Source organism: Heptranchias perlo, chromosome 4 (genome assembly GCF_035084215.1).
Source record: "Heptranchias perlo isolate sHepPer1 chromosome 4, sHepPer1.hap1, whole genome shotgun sequence".
NCBI lineage: Eukaryota > Metazoa > Chordata > Chondrichthyes > Hexanchiformes > Hexanchidae > Heptranchias > Heptranchias perlo.
The window spans coordinates 58,368,168-58,391,754 of NC_090328.1; the positions used below are offsets into that span (position 1 = coordinate 58,368,168).

At 40.5% G+C, this 23,587-nt stretch overlaps 1 protein-coding gene across 4 annotated transcripts in view; it reads left to right on the top strand.

Moving 5' to 3' along the window:
• LOC137320955 (AP-3 complex subunit sigma-1) overlaps nucleotides 1–23,587 on the top strand; it is a 73,826-nt gene that overhangs the window by 35,561 nt on the left and 14,678 nt on the right. For 3 of the 4 annotated variants that reach the window (XR_010962682.1, XM_067982983.1, XM_067982985.1), the window contains exons 4-5: nucleotides 2,067–2,138; nucleotides 21,411–21,518. Coding sequence is in view for 3 of the 4 variants with exons in the window: in XM_067982983.1 (XP_067839084.1) it covers nucleotides 2,067–2,138; nucleotides 21,411–21,518 (180 nt within the window). In the remaining variant the exon portion in view is untranslated. The remainder of the gene's footprint in view (nucleotides 1–2,066; nucleotides 2,139–21,410; nucleotides 21,519–23,587) is intronic. The other variant, XM_067982984.1, reaches the window with a different exon arrangement.

The window sequence follows — 23,587 nt, forward strand, 5'->3', positions numbered from 1 at the left end:
GATTGGTAGCCTTCCAAATGTGTTTTTAATAATTTGATAAAAACAAAACTTGGGATATGAGAGTGTTCTGTAGAAGCAAATTGCTGCTCCCAAGTCTCATTCCTGAGCTGGTTTATTGTGGTATGGTGCCATGCTGCCACTTCATCTCCCTTGATAGCACAGCTGAGATCAACAGCCCGTAGAATTGTGGTTGTACAAAGCCTTGTTGTTTTGTGACTTTAGTCCCTGTTTCAGTTTTTTTTCTCCCCCATCTTTTTTGTTTTGAGCCAAAGCTGGATTTAATTTTTACAGGTTACTGAAAATAAAATTGTCTTTTTCTATGAAATTCTCTAATTTTGCTTTGCACATTCAACATTGAACAAAATGATTGTTCAGGATGTTCTGGGTTGTGAAAAGATGACTCAGTATTTTGATACTTGAATATGTCCTGATGGGCACCCAACCCAGTTTAGCATAGAGGTATAGTGTGCAAACAGGAACATGAAGTGCAGTTGATATCTGCGAATATGAATCCTATGGCTGGGGGAGGGGGGGGGGAAGTGTGTATCCACTCCAAGGAATAACCCAAAACAGTTTTTTTTATGCATGAGCCCATGTTTTATATCTGCTCTACTGTACTTTGTTTTTCTCTACTGAAGACTAATTTTTTACATTTGACACATCGATTTCTGATGGATGCTATTATCCACCTAGTAAAGAGCACCAAAAACATATTCCCTCCCATAAAATCATGTGGAATAGCAGGTATGAATGGACCCACAAGATGTGAACCATTCCATTTGTGTGTTGACAAATATTGTCATACTGTTTTCACACACCTTAATCTGTTGGTCAGAAATGATTTATGAAAGTAGACAGCTACTGTAAATGGCACTGAAAGTGGCAACCAGATGGAACTGATGGGACCACCACCTGTTGAACTTTTTAGTTTCCCCAAAAAAATCATAAGAACATAAGAAATAGGAGCAGGTGTAGGCCATAGGGCCCCTCGAGTCTCCTCCGCCTTTCAATCAGATCATGGCTGATCTTCGACCTCAACTCCACTTTCCTGCCCAATCCCCTATCCCTTGATTCCCCTCGAGTCCAAAAATCTATCCATCTCAGCCTTGAATATATTCAATGACTCAGCACCCACAGCCCTCTAGGGTAGTGAATTCCAAAGATTCATAACCCTCTGCGTGAAGAAATTCCTCCTCATCTCAGTCTTGAATGGCCAATCCCTTATCCTGCGACTATGCCCACTAGTTCTAGACTCTCTAGCTAGGGGAAACAATCTCTCAGCATCTACCCTGTCAAGACCACTCATAATCTTATATGTTTCAATGAGATCCCTTCTCATTCATCTAAACTCCAGAGAGTATAGGCCCATTCTACTCAACCTCTCTTCATAGGACAACCCTCATCCCAGGAATTAATATGCTAGCTTTTCTTTGAAGGAATTCACCCCTCCAACCCACATCTGCCTTATTCAGTTTGATGATCGCACCTTAACTCCTACAGACCACTTCTCCATAACCACTATCAAATGCTGCTTCATGATCAGAGAGAACTTGTGATTCAAACGTGGCACCCTTGTCTATCCCAGTTGTTTTTCTTTGTTATCGAACCTCCAGGATGGAACATTACACCAAATCTCCATGTGGTAGTGATACTCCAACACTGACAGCTGAGAACTGTCAGAACACACTGATCCAAGGTTGTTTGTGTAACATAACCCTTCCCTCAGTACTTGAACTATCTTTAATGATTTGGTAAGGAATTTTTGAAACTACTTTTAAGTTATTTAGGAGTCTCGTTAAAAATTTGTTTTTTTAAAATCTCACTTACATATTCACACCTGTGAAATTGGTCTTCACTGAGTCACTTTGACGAAGCCTCATGGATAATTTCTAAAGTTCTATCTTTTCCCATGACTGCTGTTCACAAATAACTCACTTTGCAAATAATCCAGAAGTTTTTTTATAATAATTGAAATTCAGTTTTGTATTTTGTCTTACAAATAAAGTAAAATTACTTTAAAACCAACTTTTAACCTTTTAAAAAAAAATTCTTATTTCTTTTGACAGGTATTTGTGGAAACATTAGACAAATGTTTTGAGAACGTCTGTGAGCTGGATTTAATTTTCCACGTAGACAAGGTAGTATTTATTGACAATTGGTATTGATTAACAATAGCAAGGATAATAATCAATGGAAGGTTGGTCACTGCAGTTAAACACTGCTAGTCCACTTATAGCTTTAGGTTTTTTTTTAAATTTGCAACTGACCATCAAGTGCGCACCTTCTTCAAATGGACAAAGAATTTGGATTGGGAAAAATCTTCTTTGTAAAAATGAATTGAACAAACACAAAGAAATGTTTACTTGCAGTGGTCACCAGCATGTTTACAAGTGTGTTGATCTGTGAGATATCTTTTTGCATGTCTGTGTCTCTGACGCTAGTGACTTTTCTACCCTCTCCCTTTAATTGAATAAACTTCCTGAAGTTTATAGAACACATAACATAAACTACAACAGGTATATAATCAGAACAGTAACTTTTTCCTGTCTCAGCGCATGCATGCGCGTGTGCCCTCATGCACAAACACCCACCCGCTCTCTGCGTTAGAAAAAACACAAGTAAATTTTACATGAATTAAGTTTTTTTGAAATTTGTCCTTTGGCTTTTCTTCAAAATTCTGAAAGACCTGAATAGAAACTACCCCATCAATACAGTTGATTGGTACTAATGCATCCTGGGATATTAGGTGTGCTCCACATGCTCGGACTACACAATCCAAAATCAACTCAGAGTCACAAGTCTTGGGGGAAATGACAAATCCAAGCCCGGGGTTTTGGATGAGGCTGAAGCCTGCATGTAAAAAAAAAACTTCATTGAAGGTAACAACAAAAAATTGAATTGATAAACTCAATCATGTTGTTATGAAATGTGTTTTTAATTTTTTTGTATAAACCCTTTGTTTGGACATATAAAATTTAAGTTATTGAGGGGAAAAATGGCAGATGAGAATTTTCAAAGTATTTTGAGTGGTTTTGTGGGAACCAGTGGCCCTATTGTACAATCACAGGGTGCTTTATTCTATCAAATAGTTGTGAGAATGTGACAGGGAAGCATAATACTTTTAACATTGAAAATACCCATCATAGCAACACCTACAGGAGTAACTGGTGCTTCAGGTATTTATGATCTATAGATGCAATATATGCCCCATGTACTGAATTTACAATGTAATAGATAATGGGAGTTGATTGCAAAGTGGTTCAGTTGACCTGAGAACAAAGCTAAAGTTGTTCATAAATATGTGAATCTCCAAATTAAATTAGTCATGGCAATTTGTCCCTTTCATTATTTATTGTATGTGTGTATAGTATATATTAATTAAAAGTTGAGATTCCAATTTATTTTTGTTAGCTTTTGTAACTTATGATACTATCTGGACAAACACTCAATAGTACTTGTGTAATAGGATTTATAATTGTAATATTGTTACTGCAGCTTTGAGAATATTTTAAGATTATTGGAAAATTCTATAAGTCTGATTTCTGCAGAGGCTCAAGGTAATCTGATTTGCGGGATCAAGATGATATAACCAAAAGAATGAACCTTGAACAGTTCACTGTCTCAATCGAGACAATGAAGTTATTTTAAAAATGTATTTTCTCCCCTTGCCATTTATGAAGTTTTCTGATTGACTGGTTTCCTGACACTACCTTCCAATTGAAAGGACCTCGAAGAAAAGATGTATATGTCGGAATGATTAAACTGTTGCACATCTTAGTGCGCTCTTAATGGCACCTCTTGGTCCTTTTTTATTCTGTATTAGATTTTGAAACTGATGTTTGGAGGCAGAATGGAAACATGCATTTTACATAAGCACTGGAAGCATGTATTTTTCAGTGACATTGGGAATGGTGATAGATAGCTATGGGCAGTATTCCCAATTCATGGTGTTCGTTCATAAGGACTTCCGTGCAAATGTTCCAAGTTACCTCTGAACAGTTCTTGTATTTCGTGCTTTAAAGTGACTAGTGACTTGCAGACTTTGACCAGTAAATAAATAATTTCTTAGTGTAATATTCATGATTGTATAGTAGTTCAAATGAATGCAGTTCCCCTTTACAATGTATGAAGCTGTACCAGTTCTCATAGTACTTACAGTATTGCCAGTTTTGTTTTCTGCTATTGGTTGCAGGAAAGTCACAATCTGATGTTTGTTATGCAGGCACATATAGCAATATTTGCTCTGTCTGCACTGTTAAAAGTTTTGTGTCTGATTATAGAGAACAAATGTGCAGGATGGTAGAGTGCCTCCAGCATTGCTGATTTGGTCCATGATGATTGTGATGTACTTAGCCTGCATCAGTTAGATCCCAAAGTTATTTCACAAGAATACATATGCTGCCTTTTTTATTTTTGCTCTACCCATTTTTCCATAAGACCATGAGCGGAGAGGAGCCATTTAATGAGATCATGGCTGATTTGATTTTTACCTCAACTCCAACTCTACTTTCCTGCCTTTTCCCCATATCCTTTGACTCCCTCGCTGATCAAAAATTTGTCTAACTCAGCCTTGAATGTATTCAATGACTCAGCCTCCACCACTTTTTGTGGTTAAAAATTCCAAAGATTCATGCCCCTCTGGGAGAAGAAATTCCTCCTCATTTCCGTTTTAAATGGGTGATCCCTTATTCTGAGACTATGCCCCCTAGTTTTAGATTCCCCCATGAAGGGGTAACATCCTCTCAGCATCTACCCTAATGAGTCGCCTCAGAATCTTGTATGTTTCAATAAGATCTCCTCTCATTCTTCTAAACTCCAATGAGTATAGACCCAACCTGTTCAATCTTTCCTCATAAGACAACCCATCCATACCTGGAATCACCCTAGTGAACCTTCTCTGAACTGCCTCCAATGCAAGTATATAGGAAACATAAGAACGTAGGAACAGGAGTAGGCCATTCAGCCCCTCGTGCCTGCTCCACCATTCGATAAGATCATGGCTGATCTGTGATCTAACTCCATATACCTGCCTTTGACCCATATCCCTTAATACCCTTGGTTGCCAAAAAGCTATCTATCTCCGATTTAAATTTAGCAATTGAGCTAGTATCAATTGCCGTTTGCGGAAGAGAGTTCCAAACTTCTGCAACCCTTTCTTAAATAAGGGTACCAGAACTGTACACAGTACTCCATGTGTGGTCTCACCAGCACCCTGTACAGTTGTAGCATGACTTCCCTGCTTTTATACTTCATCCCCCTGGAAATAAAGGCCAATATTCAATTTGCCTTCTGGATTACCTGCTGCACCTGTGTTTCATGTACAAGGACACCCAGATCCATCTGTACTGCAGCATTTTGTAGTATTTTTCCATTCAAATAATATTTTGCTTTTTTATTTTTCCTCCAAAAGTGGATGACTTCACATTTTCCCACATTATATTCCATCTGCCAAATTTTTGCCCATTCACTTAACCTGTCAATATCCCTTTGTAGATACTTTGTGTCCTCATCACAACTTGCTTTTCCACCTATCCTTGTATCATCAGCAAATTTGGCCACAATACACTCTGTTCCTTCATCCAAGTCATTGATATATATTGTAAATAGTTGAGGCCCCGGCACTGATCCCTGCGGCACCCCACTAGTTACAGACTGCCATTTTGAAAATGACCCTTTTATCCCGACTTTGTTTTCTGTTAGTTAGCCAATCCTCTATCCATGCCAGTATATTACCCCCAAAACCATGAGGTCTTATCTTGTGCTGTAACCTTTTATGTGGTACCTTATCAAATGCCTTTTGGTAATCCAAATATACTGCATCCACTTGTTCACCTTTATCCACCCTGCCCATTACTTCCTCAAAGAACTCCAATAAATTTGTCAGACATGATTTCCCCTTCATAAAACCATGTTGACTCTCCTTGATTGTATTATGAGTCTCCAAATGTCCTGCTACTACTTCCTTAATAATGGATTCTAGCATTTTCCCAATGACAGATGTTAAGCTAACTGGTCTATAAGTTACCTGCCTTCTGTCTCACTCCCTTCTTGAATAGGGGTGTTACGTTTGCGCTTTTCCAATCTGCTGGGACCGTTCCAGAATCAAGTGAATTCTGGAAGATTAGAACCAATGCATCCACTATCTCTGTAGCCACTTCCTTCAAGATCCTTGGTTGCAAGCCATCAGATCCAGGGGACTTGTCAGCCTTTAGACCCATTAGTTTGCTTAGTACCTTTTCTCTAGTGATTTGTTTTTAGTTCCTCCTTCCCCTTTGCCCCTTGATTTTCTACTATTATTGGTATATTATTAGTGTCTTCTGCTGTGAAGACAGATATAAAATACCTGTTCAATTCCTCTTCCATTTCCTTGTTTTCCATTATTATTTCCCCAGTCTCATCCTCTAAGGGACCAATGTTTACTTTAGCTACCCTCTTCCTTTTTATATACTCGTAGAAGCTTTTACTGTCAGTTTTATATTTCTTGCTAGTTTACTCATAATGTATTTTCTCCCTTTTTATTATTCTTTGCCATCCTTTTGGTTTTTAAAGTTTTCCCAATCTTCGGGCTTACCAGTAATCTTTGCCGTTTTGTATGCTTTTTCTTTTAACCTGATATCATCCTTTACTTTCTTAGTTAGCCATGGTTGATTCACCCTTTTTGTGGAGTCGTTCCTCCTCACGGATATATTTTTGTTGCGAGTCATAAAATATCTTTTTAAATGTTTCCCACTGCTTATCCACCATCATACCATCTAATCTGTTTACACAGTCCACTTTAGCCAATTCCGCCATCATTCCTTTGTAATTGCCCTTATTTAAGTTTAATACAGTAGTTTCAGATCTAAGATCCTCTCTCAAACTGCATATTATGATCACTGCTTCCCAAGGGATCCTTTATTTTGAGATCATTCATTAATCCTGTTTTGTTACCCATTATCAGATACAAAATGGCCTGTTCCCTGGTTGGTTCCATGATGCATTGGTCTAAGAAACAGTCCCGAATACACTATGAACTCCTCCTCAGGGCTACTTTTGCCAATTTGATTTGTCCAATCTATGAAAGTTAAAATCGTCCATGATTATTGCATTACCTTTTTTACAAGCCCCCTTTATTTCCTGATTAATATTTTGCCCGACAGCGTAGCTACTGTTAGGGAACCTATATACTACTCCCACCAGTGATTTCTTACCTCCACCCAAATTGATTCGACATCTTGATCTTCTGAACCAAGATCATTCCTCACTATTACACCAATTTCAATCTTTATTAACAGAGCTACTCCACCACCTTTACCTTTTTTCCTATCCTTCCGAAATGTTAAATAACCCTGAATATTTAGCTCCCAACCTTGGTCACCTTGCAACCACGTCTCTGTAATGGCCACAAGACCATACCCATTTGTTTCTATTAGTGCCGTCAGTTCATCTATCTTACGAATGCTGCGCGCATTCAGATAAAGTACCTTTAATTTTGTCTCTTTACCATTCTTGCCTACCCATTTTTGTTTATATTTTAGCTTTCTATTTTAAAATTATTTTAGAATTTATTGATACTTTAAAAAAAAATCTTTTGCATGGTTGTTTAGCCTTTTTTTGACCTAAATGGTACCAGGGATGAGATACTTCAGTGATGTATTGGGATTGTTCTCTTTAGAGCAAATAAGATTACGGGGTGATTTAATAGAAGTGTTCAAAATTATGAAAGGTTTTGATAGAGTAGATAGGGAGAAACTGTTTCCACTGGCAGAAGGGTCAATGAGCAGAGAACACGGATTAAGATAATTGATGAAAGATCCAAAGGGGAGATGAGGAGAAATCTTTTTACGCAGTGAGTTGTTACGATCTAGAATGCACTATCTGAAAGGGTAGTGGAAGCAGATTCAATAGTCACTTTCAATGGCTGCCTTCTGTGCTGTAACATTCTATAAATCTCTCCACCTCTCCAAACAGATCCTGGCCCAGCCTGCTTCACTGCTCTATCAGACTTGACATGGCCCATATCTCCCCTAATCTCAGCCAGACCTCAAAAATTACTAAAACAACTTTCAATATTTTAAGGTACCAAAAACATCCGAAGGAACTTGAGGCTTGAGGAAAATCAGATACCAATTTGGGTGGGGAAGCCAGGAGAGCATTGGAACAGTCAAGTACAAAACTGCATTGATTATACCCACCTCACCTTTCATGCACTATTCTATATTGACCTCCCTTTTAACATAAGGGTTTCTGTTTACCTGACATATATATAATAAACAACCACAGCAGAATATTATATAAGTAACTGTTTGTTTTCTAGGGAATATTCACAGTGCATGCAACTTGATGGAATCGAGAGTTCCACAACTATTTGAAAGGGAAAACAGATTGAATGAATGTTAGGCTCATAGAAGTCATCAGATCAACTGACCTTTGGAGAACCCCTCTTGTTCGCAAGAGAATTGACATTCTGGGGGGAAATGTGGAGAGGGACAGTGTTTGATCCCCTGCTAGCGTCCAGGTGGTGGGTGGTGTGAGTGGGATAGGAAGGAGGTTGGCAAGGTTAGCCCCCAATGGGTGCTCTGGACAGGAAGGTTGGCAAGAGAGGAGGATGGGGCAGTTGGGGTTGCTCATAAGGAGGCAGCGATGGGTACCAGAGAATAGCAAGAGAGGCATAGAGGGCAGCTGTGGGCTTTTCTAAAGGGCATTCAAGACTGGAACAGCGGCAGGAGAATAGGAAGGCGGAGGAATAGTGATTTGGTTGGGGTCAGAATTGGGTGGGTTGGGGGTGGGGTGGAGAGCAATACCCATGAATGGTTGCGTGACTGGGCAACAGGAAGGGGAGGTGAGAAGGGCCAAGAGGAAAAAAAATTAGGGGCGATAGAAGTAATGGGCTCAGGTCCAGAGTGCCAGCCAAATTGTGCACGTGAATGGACATTGAGTTTATGCTTCCATTGCTTGACTTTTGCAACAATGGTACATTACCTGACACTTCTCTGCATGAAATTGTATCTGCTACCTACCTGTTATTCTGCTATGACCTCGTGAAGTTTTTTTACAGTCCTTCCTGTTTGGCAAATCACCTACTTTTCCATCATTAGCCAATTTTGATATTGTGCTGTCTGTGCCAGAATCCAAATCTATATCTATCGAGAACAAAAATGGACTCAGCGTCGACGTTAAACTGTCTCCAATCCAATCAAATCTCACTAATCTTTTCTTTCCTGTCAGTCAACTAACTTTCTATCCTTGCTGCTCCATTTCCTCTTGTACCCTACCCTGAATTTTGGCACTAACCACCAGAAGGACATCATTTGCATTGACTAGTGGTCCAGTAACATAGATGGAGACCCCTTGCAGCTCAGCGATCTAGGCAGCACCTGGGGAAATATTGCTGAAATAATCCTGTTAGTTGGCCATTGATGCCCTCAGGGATAGTCAAACAAAAGTGTGAAAATCCTTCTGAGGGACATTGAGAGACTTCCCATACCGTAACACAGACAAAAGTATCTCTAAACGAAGCCCACTTTATACTCCCAGCCTTTACTATGGGAGATAGGTGATCCACCTCTACCTGCACAGGTGTGGTCTCTGCAGAATTTCCATCACTCTCCCCTCCCCTTACATTTTATCATATGTCGATGTCCCCTTGTTCCAGACTTCTCAACCACCAGAAACAGCCTGTTTTTACCTACCCTGTCCCATCCCTTCATACTTTGAAACTTGTCTATCAAATCACCCCATAATCACTTCTGTTCTAATGAAAACATCCCTAATTTTCAAGTATTTCTTCATAATAGTATTTCTTCAAACCAGGCAGCAACGTAGTGAATCTGCACTGTACCCTCTCTATTACCTCAACATCCTTCCTATAGTGTGGAGCACAAAACTGTACTCTACCCACTATCCACTCTCTGAATTTGTATTTAACTCCTCTTTGCTTCCTCCCTTCTAACCAGTTTTTAATCCAATTTGTTACCCATCACCCAATTGCATATCCTTTAAACTTCTCCACTAGTCTCTTTTGTGGCACTTTATCAAAGACGGGAAGCTGGTAAGGTGTACACTGCCCCAACTTTACAGCCCCATGTGCCCTCATTGGTTGCAGATGGTTAAAATCGGGGCTTTTAAGTGTAATTTTCGGCAATGAACATTTTAGAATTTCACAATTTTTAACCTCTGAAGCTGGTTTAATAGTCACACTGAAGAGATATGTTCAAATCGTGCCTGTAATGTCAGGACGCACTAAGGAGCCTCAGCGATGACCAATTATTTTATACTTTTCATAGCACTTACTGCAAAATTAAATTTTAACATCAACTATTTCAGATTTGTCAGACTTTAAAGGTATTCGTTCTTCATGATACTATGGTGGTGATGTGCTACCTAAAACAGACACTTTAGCAGTCATAGGAACAGGAGTAGGCCATTCAGTCCCTTGAGCCTGTTCTGCCATTCAGTTAGATCATGGCTGATCTGTATATTAACTCCATCTACCTGCCTTGGTTCCGTAACCCTTACATTTTTGTTAGGCAAGGATATTATCCATCTCAGTTTTGAAATTTTCAATTGACCTAGTCTCAACAGCTTTTTGGGGAACAGAGTTCCAGATTTCCATTAGCTTGTGTAAAGAAGTGCTTCCTGACATCACCCCTGAACGGCCTAGTTCTAATTTTACAGTTATGCCCCCTTGTTCTGGACTCCCTCACCAGAGGAAGTAGTTTCTCTCTATCTACCTTATGAAGTCCTTTAATCATCATAAACACCTCAATTAGATCAGTCCTTAATCTTCTATACTGCAGGGAATGCAAGCCTAGTCTATACAACCTGTCCTCATAATTTAACCTTTTTGGCCAGTATCATTCTGGTGAATCTGCGCTGTACCCTCTCCAAAACCAATATATCCTTCCTGAGATGTGGTGTCCAGAACTGAATGCAATACTCTAAATGGGTTCTAACCAGAGCTTGATATAACTGTAACATAACTTCCACCCCTTTTGTATTGCAACTCCCTTGAGATTAAGGCCAACATGCATTCCATTAGTCTTTTAATTTTTTGCTTGTAGGTGCCCACTGGCTTTTAATGATTTCTGTACTTGGACCCCTAAATCTCTCTGCTCCCCCACAGTTCCTAGCTTCTCACCATTTGGAAAATGATCTTTCTTGGGTCCAAAGTGGATGACCTCACATTCCCCCACATTGAACTCCATCTGCCACAGTTTTGCCCACTCACTTAGTCTATCAATGTCCCTTTGCAACTTTCTGCTCTATCTACACTATTTACTGTGCCACCTAACTTGGTGTCGTCAGCAAACCTGGATATATGGCTCTCTATTCCTTCATCCAAGTCATTTATAAATATGGTGAAAAGCTGAGGCCCAGTATAGCTCCCTGGGGGACACCACAAGTCACATCCTGCCAATTGGAGTACATATCATTATCTCTACTCTGTGTCTCCTATCTCCTAACTAATTCCCTACCCATGTCAATAGGTTGCCTACAATTCCATATGTGCTCATTTTTGTTAAGAGTCTCTTATGTGGAACCTTATCAAATGCCTTCTGGAAGTCCACAAAAATAACAGCCACAGACACTCCCTTATTTACCACCTCAAAAAATTCAACTAGGTCAACATTTTGTAGCGCACAGTCCATTCACAAATACTAGAGTCCATAGGTTACTGCATGGAAGGAGGCCATTCAGCCCATCCAGTCCATGCTGGCTCTATGCGAGAGCAATCCAGCTAGTCCCACTGTCCTGCCCTAACCCTGTAGACCTGCAAATTTTTTCCTTTCAAGGACTTATCCAGTTCCCTTTTTGAAGGCCATGATTGAATCTGCCTCCACCACCCCATCTGGCAGTGCATTCCAGATCCTAACTACTCGCTGACTTTTTTAAAAAAACGTTTTCCTCATGTCACCTTTGGTTCTTTTGCCAATCACGTTAAATCTATGTCCTCTAGTTCTTGACCCTTCTGCCAATGGGAACAATTTCTCCCTATCTACTCTGTCTAGACCCTACATGATTTTAAATGCCTCTATCAAACCTGCTGTCAACCTTCTCTGTTCCAAGGAGAACAACCCCAGCTTCTCTAGTCTATCCACGTAACTGAAGTCCCTCATCCCTGGAACTATTCTAGTAAATCTCTTCTGCACCCTCTGTAAGGCCTTCACATCTTTTCTAAAGTGCAGTGCCCAGAATTTGTGAAAGGTAGGTTGTGCCTGACAAACCTGATTGAATTTTTTGAAGAGGTGACGAAAGTAGCGGACAGGGGAATGTCAATGGATGTTATTTGTATGGACTTGCAGAAGACATTTGATAAGGTCCCACATAAGAGACTGTTAGCTAAGATAGAAGCCCATGGAATCGAAGGAAAAGTACGGACTTGGTTAGGAAGTTGGCTGAGCGAAAGGCGACAGAGAGTAGGGATAATGGGTAGGTACTCACATTGGCAGGATGTGACTAGTGGAGTCCCGCAGGGATCTGTCTTGGGGCCTCAATTATTCACAATATTTATTAACGACTTAGATGAAGGCATAGAAAGTCTCATATCTAAGTTTGCCGATGACACAAAGATTGGTAAATGTATGGAATCTTACAACACCAGGTTATAGTCCAACTGTTCTATTTGAAAATCACAAGCTTTCGGAGGCTTTCGGTGTTGTAAGATTCCTTACATTTGTCAACCGCAGTCCATCACCAGCATCTCCACAACAAAGATTGGTGGCATTGTAAGCCGTGTAGATGAAAACATAAAATTACAAAGTGATATTGATAGATTAGGTGAATGAGCAAAACAGTGGCAAATGAAATTCAATGTAGACAAATTAAAAAAAAATTTTTTTTATTCGTTCACGGGATGTGTGTGTCGCTGGCGAGGCCAGCATTTATTGCCCATCCCTAATTGCCCTCGAGAAGGTGGTGGTGAGCCGCCTTCTTGAACCGCTGCAGTCCGTGTGCTGACGGTTCTCCCACAGTGCTGTTAGGAAGGGAGTTCCAGGATTTTGACCCAGCGACAATGAAGGAACGGCGATATATTTCCAAGTTGGGATGGTGTGTGACTTGGAGGGGAACGTGCAGGTGGTGTTGTTCTCATGTGCCTGCTGCTCTTGTCCTTCTAGGTGGTAGAGGTCGCGGGTTTGGGAGGTGCTGTCGAAGAAGCCTTGGCGAGTTGCTGCAGTGCATCCTGTGGATGGTGCACACTGCAGCCACAGTGCGCCGATGGTGAAGGGAGTGAATGTTTAGGGTGGTGGATGGGGTGCCAATCAAGCAGGCTGCTTTATCTTGGATGGTGTTGAGCTTCTTGAGTGTTGCTGGAGCTGCACTCATCCAGGCAAGTGGAGAGTATTCCATCACACTCCTGACTTGTGCCTTGTAGATGGTGGAAAGGCTTTGGGGAGTCAGGAGGTGAGTCACTCGCCGCAGAATACCCAGCCTCTGACCTGCTCTCGTAGGCACAGTATTTATATGGCTGGTCCAGTTAAGTTTCTGGTCAATGGTGACCCCCAGGATGTTGATGGTGGGGGATTCGGCGATGGTAATGCCGTTGAATGTCAAGGGGAGGTGGTTAGACTCTCTTGTTGGAGATGGTCATTGCCTGGCACTTATCTGGCATGAATGTTACATGCCACTTATGAGCCCAAGCCTGGATGTTGTCCTGGTCTTGCTGCATGTGGGCTCGGACTGCTTCATTATCTGAGAAGTTGTGAATGAAACTGAACACTCTGCAATCATCAGCGAACATCCCGATTTCTGACCTTATGATGGAGGGAAGGTCATTAACGAAGCAGCTGAAGGTGGTTGGGCCTGGGACACTGCCCTGAGGAACTCCTGCAGCAATGTCCTGGGACTGAGATGATTGCCTCCTCCAACCACTACCATCTTCCTTTTGTGCTAGGTATGAATCTAGCCACTCCAGCCAATGATTCCCATTGACTTTGCATCATGAGAATGTGACTTCAGTGTATGTTACCCAGGCTTCCAAAGGGTTAAATATATTTTTTTGCTGTGGGAGATGCAGTTTTTATTTCTTCTAACTTGTCATGCTTATAAGCATTTATTTGTTCTAATGCCTCAAAATCTGTGTGATTTACTTGGGAATGTTTTCATTTTTATTTCATCTCTGACAATGTGTTGAATATGGACTGAGTGGCACCTGGACTTGTACCCACGGTGCTTAGTTGATCTCAGCTACACAGTTGAGATTGATGGTGGATGTCGGTCACATCCTTCCTGTTGAGGAAGGTGAGAGGGAAAGTTATGATTGGATCGCAGTTGCACATCTGCTAGTGACTGGCTCAAGAACTGATCGCCTTTCCTTTTGGCAGTAGCTTGGTGCACAGTCCAGGAGGAGATGCAAAGGAGAGCGAGGAAGTGACCTGAAAAAAGGCACATGTTCCTCCCTTTAAGAAAAGAAAGATTGTAATCTAGCTCTTGGGTTTTTAATTTTCCAGTTAGCTGGGAGGCCTGCTTCCACTTATGCCTTATGCAGTCTGTTACTTTTAGTGCCTTTTCTCCTGTCACCTCACCATCAGCTACATTTATCTTTCTTCCGCAAGTGAGAGAAACATTCTGTCTTAAGCAGCACCACATCTATTGTCAGCGCATTAGCCTGTGAACTTTATTCTGTGAGGTTTAATTCTTGGTCCTCAATGTATGGACCACTTTAGTTACTATCCATTTCTTGTGTTTAAAAAAGAATGAAATTAATACTTTGTTTTTCTTATTAACTGTAGCTCACACCTGATGTCTTATTATATCACAGTTGCTGAACATTTGTCATAGTCATTAAAACCGCACCCCAGTATTTGGCCTCTGCTGTCCTAATCCTCATTCTCATCGCCCCATCTGCATTGTCCTCATTTTTGTTGTCCTCATTCTACTGTCATTCTCGTCCTTTTCCTCATCGTCTCAGGCCATGCGTAGCTGCTTTTGGATCGTCCATTTTATGCTGGGTCAGGATATACTTGGTCTCAGTTTTTTGCCACAATCTGTGCCTGCACTATGAAAACTTCTAAATTATTGTCATGTACTCGTGAGCTGGAGTTGCCTTACTGTCTGTGTATAGGCCTTGCAGAGCAAGTCCACCCTCCCATGTCTCGCTGCTTCTATTACTACAAAGTATCCTGGGTTTTTTCTCATCTGATATAAAATTCCTAATAATTTGTTGAATGTTTTTCTACAAGCCCCCTAGTGGTATACTGTTCAGGTAATTTTAGTTTTTGGTCTACCTGTTCTCTCAAAGACAGACACAACATTGCTTCATTGAACAATAATGAAGAAAATAATGGCACTCTTTAGTGCCATTTAGTTTCCATTCCAGAGTTTTAAATTTTAAGTGAGGTGAGAACATTGCAGATGCCCGAACTATAATCTTCCAAAGTTCTCTCGATTCAGGAACCGTTCCTTTAGATTGGAAAATTGCTCGAAACACTCCACTATTTAAGAAAGGTGAGAGGGGAAAACCAGAGAATTATAGACTATTTAGCCTCACTTCTGTTGGGAAATTACTAGAGTCTATAAGGATAGCGTGACTGAACACCTTGAAAATGTTCTGCTGATCAGAGAGTGCCAGCATGGATTTGTAAAAGGTGATTCAAGCCTGACGATTGAATTTTTTGAAGAGGTGACTAAAGTAGTGGACAGGGGACTCTCTATGAAGTTGTTTATGTGGACTTCCAGAAGGCATTCGGTAAAGTCCCTCATAACAGACAGTTAGCTAAAGTCGAAGCTCGTGGAATTGAGGGCAAATTATTGACCTGATTAGGAAATTGGCTGAGTAGTAAGAGACTGAGGGTAGGGGTAATGGGCAGGTACTCAAATTGTCAGGACGTGACTAGTGGTGTTCCACAGGGTTGGGGCCTCAACTATTCACTGTATTTATTAACGACTTAGATGACAGGATAGAGAGCCACATATCCAAGTTTGCTTATGACACAACGATAGGCAGCATTGTAAGCAGTGTAGACAAAGCCCTGGTTAGACCACACCTGGAGTATGTGTTCAGTTCTGGGTAGGATATATTGGCCTTAGAGGGAGTGCAGTGTAGATTTATCAGAATGATACCTGGGCTCCCAGGGTTAAATTACGAGGAGAGATTACACAAACTAGGGTTGTATTCCCTGGAATTTAGAAGATAAAGGAATGATTTGATCAACGTTTTCAAGATATTAAGGGGAACTGATAGGGTAGTTGGAGAGAAACTATTTCCGCTGGTTGAGGAGTCTAGGACTAGGGGACGTAGCCTAAAAATTAGAGCCAGGACTTTCAGGAGTGAAGTTCGGAAACATTTCTACACTCAAAGGGTGGTAGAAGTTTGGAACTCTCTTCTGCAAACGACAGTTGATGCTAGCTCAATTGTTAACTTTAAATCTGAGATTGATAGATTTTTGTTTGACCTATATCCCTTAATACCTTTGGTTAAAGTGGGTATATGGAGTTAGGTCACAGATCAGCCATGATCTCATTGAATGGCGGAACAGGCTTGAGGGGCTAAATGGCCTACTCCTGTTCTATTCTTTAGTTTTGCTTTTTGTAGTGCTAATGGAAGGCTGTTATATCCCTCCAACATTTAATAAAATCCTGAAGTAATTCAACTAGTTCTTATGCAAATTAAGAGGCAACACATAAGCAGGATCTTGGGAAATGGGCATTTGTTGGGAGAATGTACTTACTCCAGTTGATCCTATATCCAGAGATCAGAACAAAATTTCTTGAGTCTGAATTTTAAGTGCATTTCTCATTTAAGATCAATTAAGGATAGTGGGACCAACGGAGTAGTGGACAGAACGTTCAACATCGGGGGTGGGGGAATGAAACAGGGCAGTAGTGGATTGGCTGCCTGTTACACTTGTCGCCTGATCTTTTTTCCCATTGACTTCAGTGGATGGGAAAATCAGGAGTGTGTATAACGGTCAGCTGATCTGTTATCGCCTGTTTTACACCCCCGTTGAAGTTGAAAGTTTCTGAGGAAGGTGAATGTAGCAGATAGTGAGATGACTGGAGAAAAAGGACTAAAATTGAGCAACTGACCATACAAGGCATGAAAAGTTATTGGGCTCAATTTTGAAATGGTGGCAGGTTGGCAGCGGGTGGGGGTGGGGGGGGGTGGGTGGGTGGCGAGCGGTGTGAAGGTACATGTGGCAAACCCGAATTTAAAAAAAACTTACAGTTTCCGACGCAATCGCAATGTAATTGGTGATTAAAGTTCTTTCTGGGTTTCGCGCCCAGCAGTCAGCCTGATTGACAGGAGCTGCAATGCGAGGGGGGAGGGGAGGGGGAAAGGGGAAAGGGAGGGAGGGAGGTAGGTCATCCGCGCTGGAATGGAAGATCGGCGGGGGGGTGGTGGGTAGAGGGGAAGATCGGGGTGGGGCGGGGGGGAAGAGAGGGACATCGGAGAGGCAAACATCGGGGGCTGAGGGGGACATCGGACATCTGAGCAGGGTGGTAAGGTAGATTTATTTTGTGATTTAACTTTGTGCAATGGTTTGTTGTTTAATTTATTTCGTTTCTTTTTGCCTGATCTGGCCCTTCATGCCTAGTTTCACCAGGCATGAATCAGAAGCCATGGGAAAGCCGCCCAGGTAAGTTTAAAAATCGTTCTAACTACCTAATATGTCACAAGTAAAGTGCCTTAAGTACCTCAATGAAGTACATTTGGTTCTTTAACGATCATCCCGTGGCTTTAATTGCCGGTGGGACTTCCGGATTGAGGGCACCCACACGAATACAGGTGCGTCTGTGGGAAACTCGGAAGTTGGCGGGTTGGAGCCGGCTTCCGAACCCGCACTGCAATTTTCACAGCCCCCCCCCCCAACGCACCTGCAATTTACGTTTAAAATCGAGATCATTGTGTGGTGAGACACAAAAATCTTTTCCCCTGTATACAATGGGCAATTTGAGCAGTTTACAAGCTGAATTGATTAGCCACTCCACTGATCTACTTGGATATATAATTTTTGGAGATTAAATATTCTCACCCAGGCTCCCTGATGACACAGTTGATAAAAGCAACATATAACATACAGACCAGAAAGTCCTGAGTTTGATTACTGATCAGTGGTGACTTAGCTGATCTTAATTGGCCTAAACACCCCTGGATTGGAAAGGAGCAAAATTGGCCTGTGTTTTTACGTCTGGCTCAGTTGGTATTTGTCTAGCCTGAGCCAGAGGGTTGTGGGCTCAAGTCCTACTCCAAGACTTCAGCACATAATCTGAGGGATTGCTGCATTGTCAGAGGTACCATCCTTTTGATGAGATGTTAAACTGGTGGTACAAGTGGTTGTTAAAGATCCCATAATATTATTCAAACAGCAGGCGGTCTTCCAGTGTCCTGACCAACTCCATCCAAAAACACAGATTAGTTGCTCATTGAATTCATTGCTGCTGAGGGAGTTTACAGCGTGCTAAGTGGCTGCTGCATTTGTCTACAGAACAGTTATTGTCCTTTTAAGTAATTCATTGTATGTGAAGCATTTTGAGACGTTTGAGAGGCACTACAGGAGATTGTCTCCTTTTTTCCCCTTGATTGCTATCCAGTGATTCCCACTGGAAACCTGTGTGGACTTGTGATGTCCCCACCTGCCCAGATGATCAAATACCCCAACGTTCTTTGTTTAAATTCAAGTGAAGCTTAAGTACTTGGGTGAGTTACTGGAGAGTGTCCATTGCCTGTGAAATTGTACCACAGCAGAGGAAGTGAGAAAATTGGCCAAAATTCTCATCTAATCTGCAATGCAAGGTGTTCTGGCTTGGAGCTGTGCATTTAAAATTTCTTTCCTGTTAGTAAATTTAATTTAAGATAAGATTTGTTACCTCGTGATAGCAACAATCATTCCCAAGTCAGTTGTAGTACAGGTTAGATATGGATTAAAATCCCTTTTTATTTGGTTATCTGTTGCCAGAGATCAGTATGTGCTTGTATTATATCAGCTCTGTTGCCAGAGATCACTGTGTTTGTGTTATATTCTATCAACAGCCAAGAACCAGCCCCTGCTTAAATAAAATGGCACTCTGTAAGATTATTTTCTTGTTGAAGCATGTTGCTTAAGAGGGCTCTTGCAAGTCAGTCATGCAAATAGATTATTGTTTTGAACTTGACTGTAAACAGAGAGACATTAATTTATAGGTTAGAGTTAACTTCTGCATTAGCAGTTTGAGTGGTCTTCCCTTTTGAAAGATATTATGAGCAAATTGTCCATGGAAAATGAACAAGGAAGAAAGATGTGGAGATTATTTGCTACATACAGCAAATATGCTGCAATAGGTTGAGTTAGCTATCAGGTAATTATTAATAATTTGGAGGATCCACTAGTAAAATTACCTGCTGAGTTATTCTGTGCCCCTAAAGATTTTTTTAAATCTAGAGAAAACCATCGTTTTAAGAATGAAATAAAACACGGAATGAGGGAAGGTCATTCAGCCATCGAAGTGATTTCTTCCACAGACTGTGTAGAATTTGAGGAAGAGTTCTCCAAAGTTTCTCCCTGCCTTCCCCAAAGGATAAATTGAGCAAAACTCCAAAATGTGTATCTTGCATTCATTTTTGCCCAGTTGCCCTCCTTAGCATGATATTTCCGTATTTACGCATCTGACAGTCATGTTCCGTCCATCATTTGATTATATATCTTTGTTCTTGTAAACCCTCAATTCTGTTTCTAACCAGATATTCCTTCAGTTTATTTTTTGAATTGTATTAACCGGCAACTTCAAGTACAAGCTGTTGGTTCTGGAATCATCCTTGTTGTTTTTCTTTTGAATTAGCTCATTTTATGAATGCCGTTTGAAAATAGAGTGCGCAAAACTGATGACAATATTCCGTATATGACCTCACATTTATTTGGGCTTGCGGTTAAATGCCCTTGAGTTGTATCCGCACTTATGACTAACCTTGGGATAACTGTTTCACCACAACTCAGAACTTTCAGTGAATGGTTAATAAGCATGCCTGAATCCTTTTACTTTTAAAAAAATCTTTGCTAACGAGTACCAACTTGTGTCTATCGGCTCACTGGATGCCTTTGGTGACTGGCGAACACTGGAGGAATTTTTGTTTTGATTATGCCCGATTTTACTGTTTTGGTTTGGGTTTTTTTTCGTTGCTTAGTATTTGGAATTTTTGTAGTATTATGCTTTTCCCACTTGATGTATCTCAACGGGCTTTGCCTGATCCCATAGTCACACCAGCCTATTTAAGATAGGATCCCATCATCACATACACATATTTCATATTTCCTCTTCCAACATGCATTACCGTGCACCTGTATTAAAATCCATCTGCCACTCTAACGCATCCACTTAATTAAAGGTGGTCCAGATCCAGATTCTCCTTGCCAAATGTTGCTGAATGATATTTGTGCTTTGCCACTTTTAAATACAGGTCTTTAATTCCGATTGTAGTCTCATAATTTGCTGCTGCATTACAGGACAAAGTTATAGAATGTGTTTCCATAACTGAGGTAGTATTTGTAAAGCATTAAAAGCTCACTTTTAAAAACAATCTAATGTTGAAATTTGCTTAGAAGGTAGGTTTTTTTTTAGCTAAATCAACATATTGCTAATATTTTTCAGCATTTTAATGTATTTTGATACACATCAAAAGAAAGTATCTACAATACTGATTTTGTATAATACAGAATCAGCTATCTGGTTTGTGTCAAATATCCAGAGCCAAGTTCCTGGACAAAATAGCATCTTCCCCATTTTACTCACTCATCTGTATGGGTACTTGATTGGAGGAACCATTCTCCCTTTTGCTTAGTAAAAAGAGAAAATGCTGGAAGCACTCAGCAGGCCAGGCAGCATCTGTGATGAAAGATGGGGTTAATGTTTCAGGTCGATGACCTTTCATCAGGACTGACGCTAAATGACTCCTGCGTTTTTTTTCTCCTGGTGGTATCGTGTAATGATCTTGGCCCTCTTCCTTTTATGTAGGAAGTGTGACCAGTCAATTTTCTTGCCATATTTGGTGCTTTTATTTTCTCTCCTGTACCCAACCCCTTCTGTTATTCCCCCAAGCATATCCTAGTTTGTTGGGAAGGTAGGGTCGTCCAGGCAGAAGTCCATAGGAGTTGTACAGGAAGCAATGTCAAAGGATATTTTTTCTAAACTGAACCATCTCTCTCACCCACATCTGTGTTCGGAAAGGGAAATTGCCCTTCCCTAGTTCGGACTCCACACCTCTCGGTCAAACACAATAGGTCTTTTTAAAAAATGTACTTTTACAAAAGTCTTCAAAATGTATCTTATACTCTTGCAGAAAGCTTATGCAGTGTGCATGCCATTATTTTGTTTAGCTATACATAAATTAAACCAGAGGTATTATAATGCAGATTTACTTCCCAGTCCTTATGTAATATGTAATTTTGACACTTGCCAATGATATCTTACGTCTTTGTGTAGTCCTGTACTTAATATGACTTTAATTTTTTTTTAAGGTTCACAATATTTTGGCAGAAATGGTGATGGGAGGAATGGTTTTAGAAACCAATATGAATGAAATAGTTACTCAGATTGATGCTCAGAACAAAATGGAAAAATCTGAGGTAAGACTCTTACACCTTGGTAGGAAATACCTTTTAACTTGCATGGTTGTGGACCCTGCATGTTGTTGTGCCTTCTGTCATAGCTTATCCTTTAGTGCCAACAGCCAGCTTGCTTGGTGTGCTAAGTAAAGCTATTGATTGACAATTTGGGTATTTTTACTGTGTGACAAACCAACAATAGTGATAAGTAGGCATTTTACAATGCATCATCAGTTTGAACATTACTGCGCAATGTGCACAAATAGTGGTGATAGAACTTTAGGGGCGTGAGGTTTGGCAATATCGAAGTCAAAGATTGCATGAGTAAATTTGCCTGTACACCTGAAAGATTTAGGCTTCTACAAATTAATCTTATAAATCCATAAGTTTAAGGGGCTGGCTCCTACAAACTAAAAGTGTATTGAGCATAAATGATTGTTAAAAGAGAAACGCCATGATAGCTTCAGGTTATCGGCTTTTCTAGGTGGCTGCCTCTTTTTAAAATAGTTTTCCATTTGATACACAGTCTGTGCTGAGTTAGCTGATCTCAACCAGGTCAACAGTTGTAATTGGCCTCAGTTCTTCTGGGTTAGGGAGGGGAAAATTGGCAAAGACCTCCACTACTGAGCATTATTCAGTGACCCATGCTGGAGGTGAGAGTGTGTGAACAGGATTGGGCTAAACTATGGTGCTCACTATAAGCAAATAACCTATTGACATTCACTGTCCAGCTCGTGCATGAATAGTGGCCACTTGGGCAAGATGCTGTAGGGCGTCCGCTGATCGTGGAACAGTACCTCTTCAAGAAGTTTACTACTTCGGGATGGAGGAGAAAATTAATAGTTTTTCCATTTTTAAAAAGTGAAGTTTTATTCATCAAAATAGTTTCTGTCTACATAATTTTTGATTAGTGATTAGTACTACTTCTAGCTGCCAATTCCAGCAATTGTAATTATTTGAAGCAGATAGCTGAAAAGTGTGGTTTACACTTTCAAAACAAAGACATAGATATTTACAGCACAGAAGGAGGCCATTCAGCTCATTGTGTTTATGTTGGCACTTTGCTAGAGCAGTCCAACAGTAATCCCACTGCGCACTCTTCTCCCCATAGCCCTGTCTTCCTCTACATGTGACCTGACCTCTTAAATTGCAAACAGGTTGCTCAGCATCTGAAGGAGAAAGATGGATTGATGTTGATGTGTGTCTCATATACTGATTGATCTGTATGTCACCAGCATCTTCAGTCTTTATTTCGCATTTCCAGCATTTGCAATTTTCCTATTTGTCTCCTAAATGGGGAAAAAACAATTGGGAAACTACTTTGAGTGAAAACAAAGTAGCACCAGTATCTTAGTTTTTAAATGTGATCCCTTCATTAATGCACACTTTTTTATTTAAATATGTGGCTAATACCCAACAATGAAGTTTTATAAAATTTGGTGTAAGATATAGAAATAGGGTTTCAGTAGAGCAGATTAAAGTAAAAAGACTTGCAGTGGAAACTGGGATTTGGTGAGAGACAAATAATAAATAAATGTTGTCCTTTTTTATTGTGTTGGTCAATGGATTGACCCAGTAATCCAACTAATTACATTAAAGTAACGTAGCCCCTCAAAACACTTCAAACACATTTAGCAGCTTGGTGGCAGAGCATGTTGGAATACCATTACAGAGCATGGTTGTGGGAGCACAGGCTTGATTTCTTCCTTTCACCCAGCTAAATCCATGATTTCATGAATATCGCTGTGGATCAGTGCTGAGCAGAGCACGGGTGTTTCCCCACTGGGAGGTGGAAACATTTTAATGAGAAGTTTTCCTTGAACTGCTCTTGCGTGCTTCTGGTAATCATTTCAGAATGGCATTGGCAAAGCTGAAAGGCAAGACAATCAACTTTTTATCCTTGTGGCCTTAGGAGTTGTGTGGTCCATGGGAAAAATTAGAAGATAAATATCCTCTTCAAAAAAAGGAAAATAACCATTCCAAGCTGTTTACTTAATGTGTGCTTTGAGGTTCTACTACTGTTCCTGAGTCATATAAATATTGTTGTTTCCCTCTGGTCTTTGGGCACTGAATCTCTTGCATACTGATTA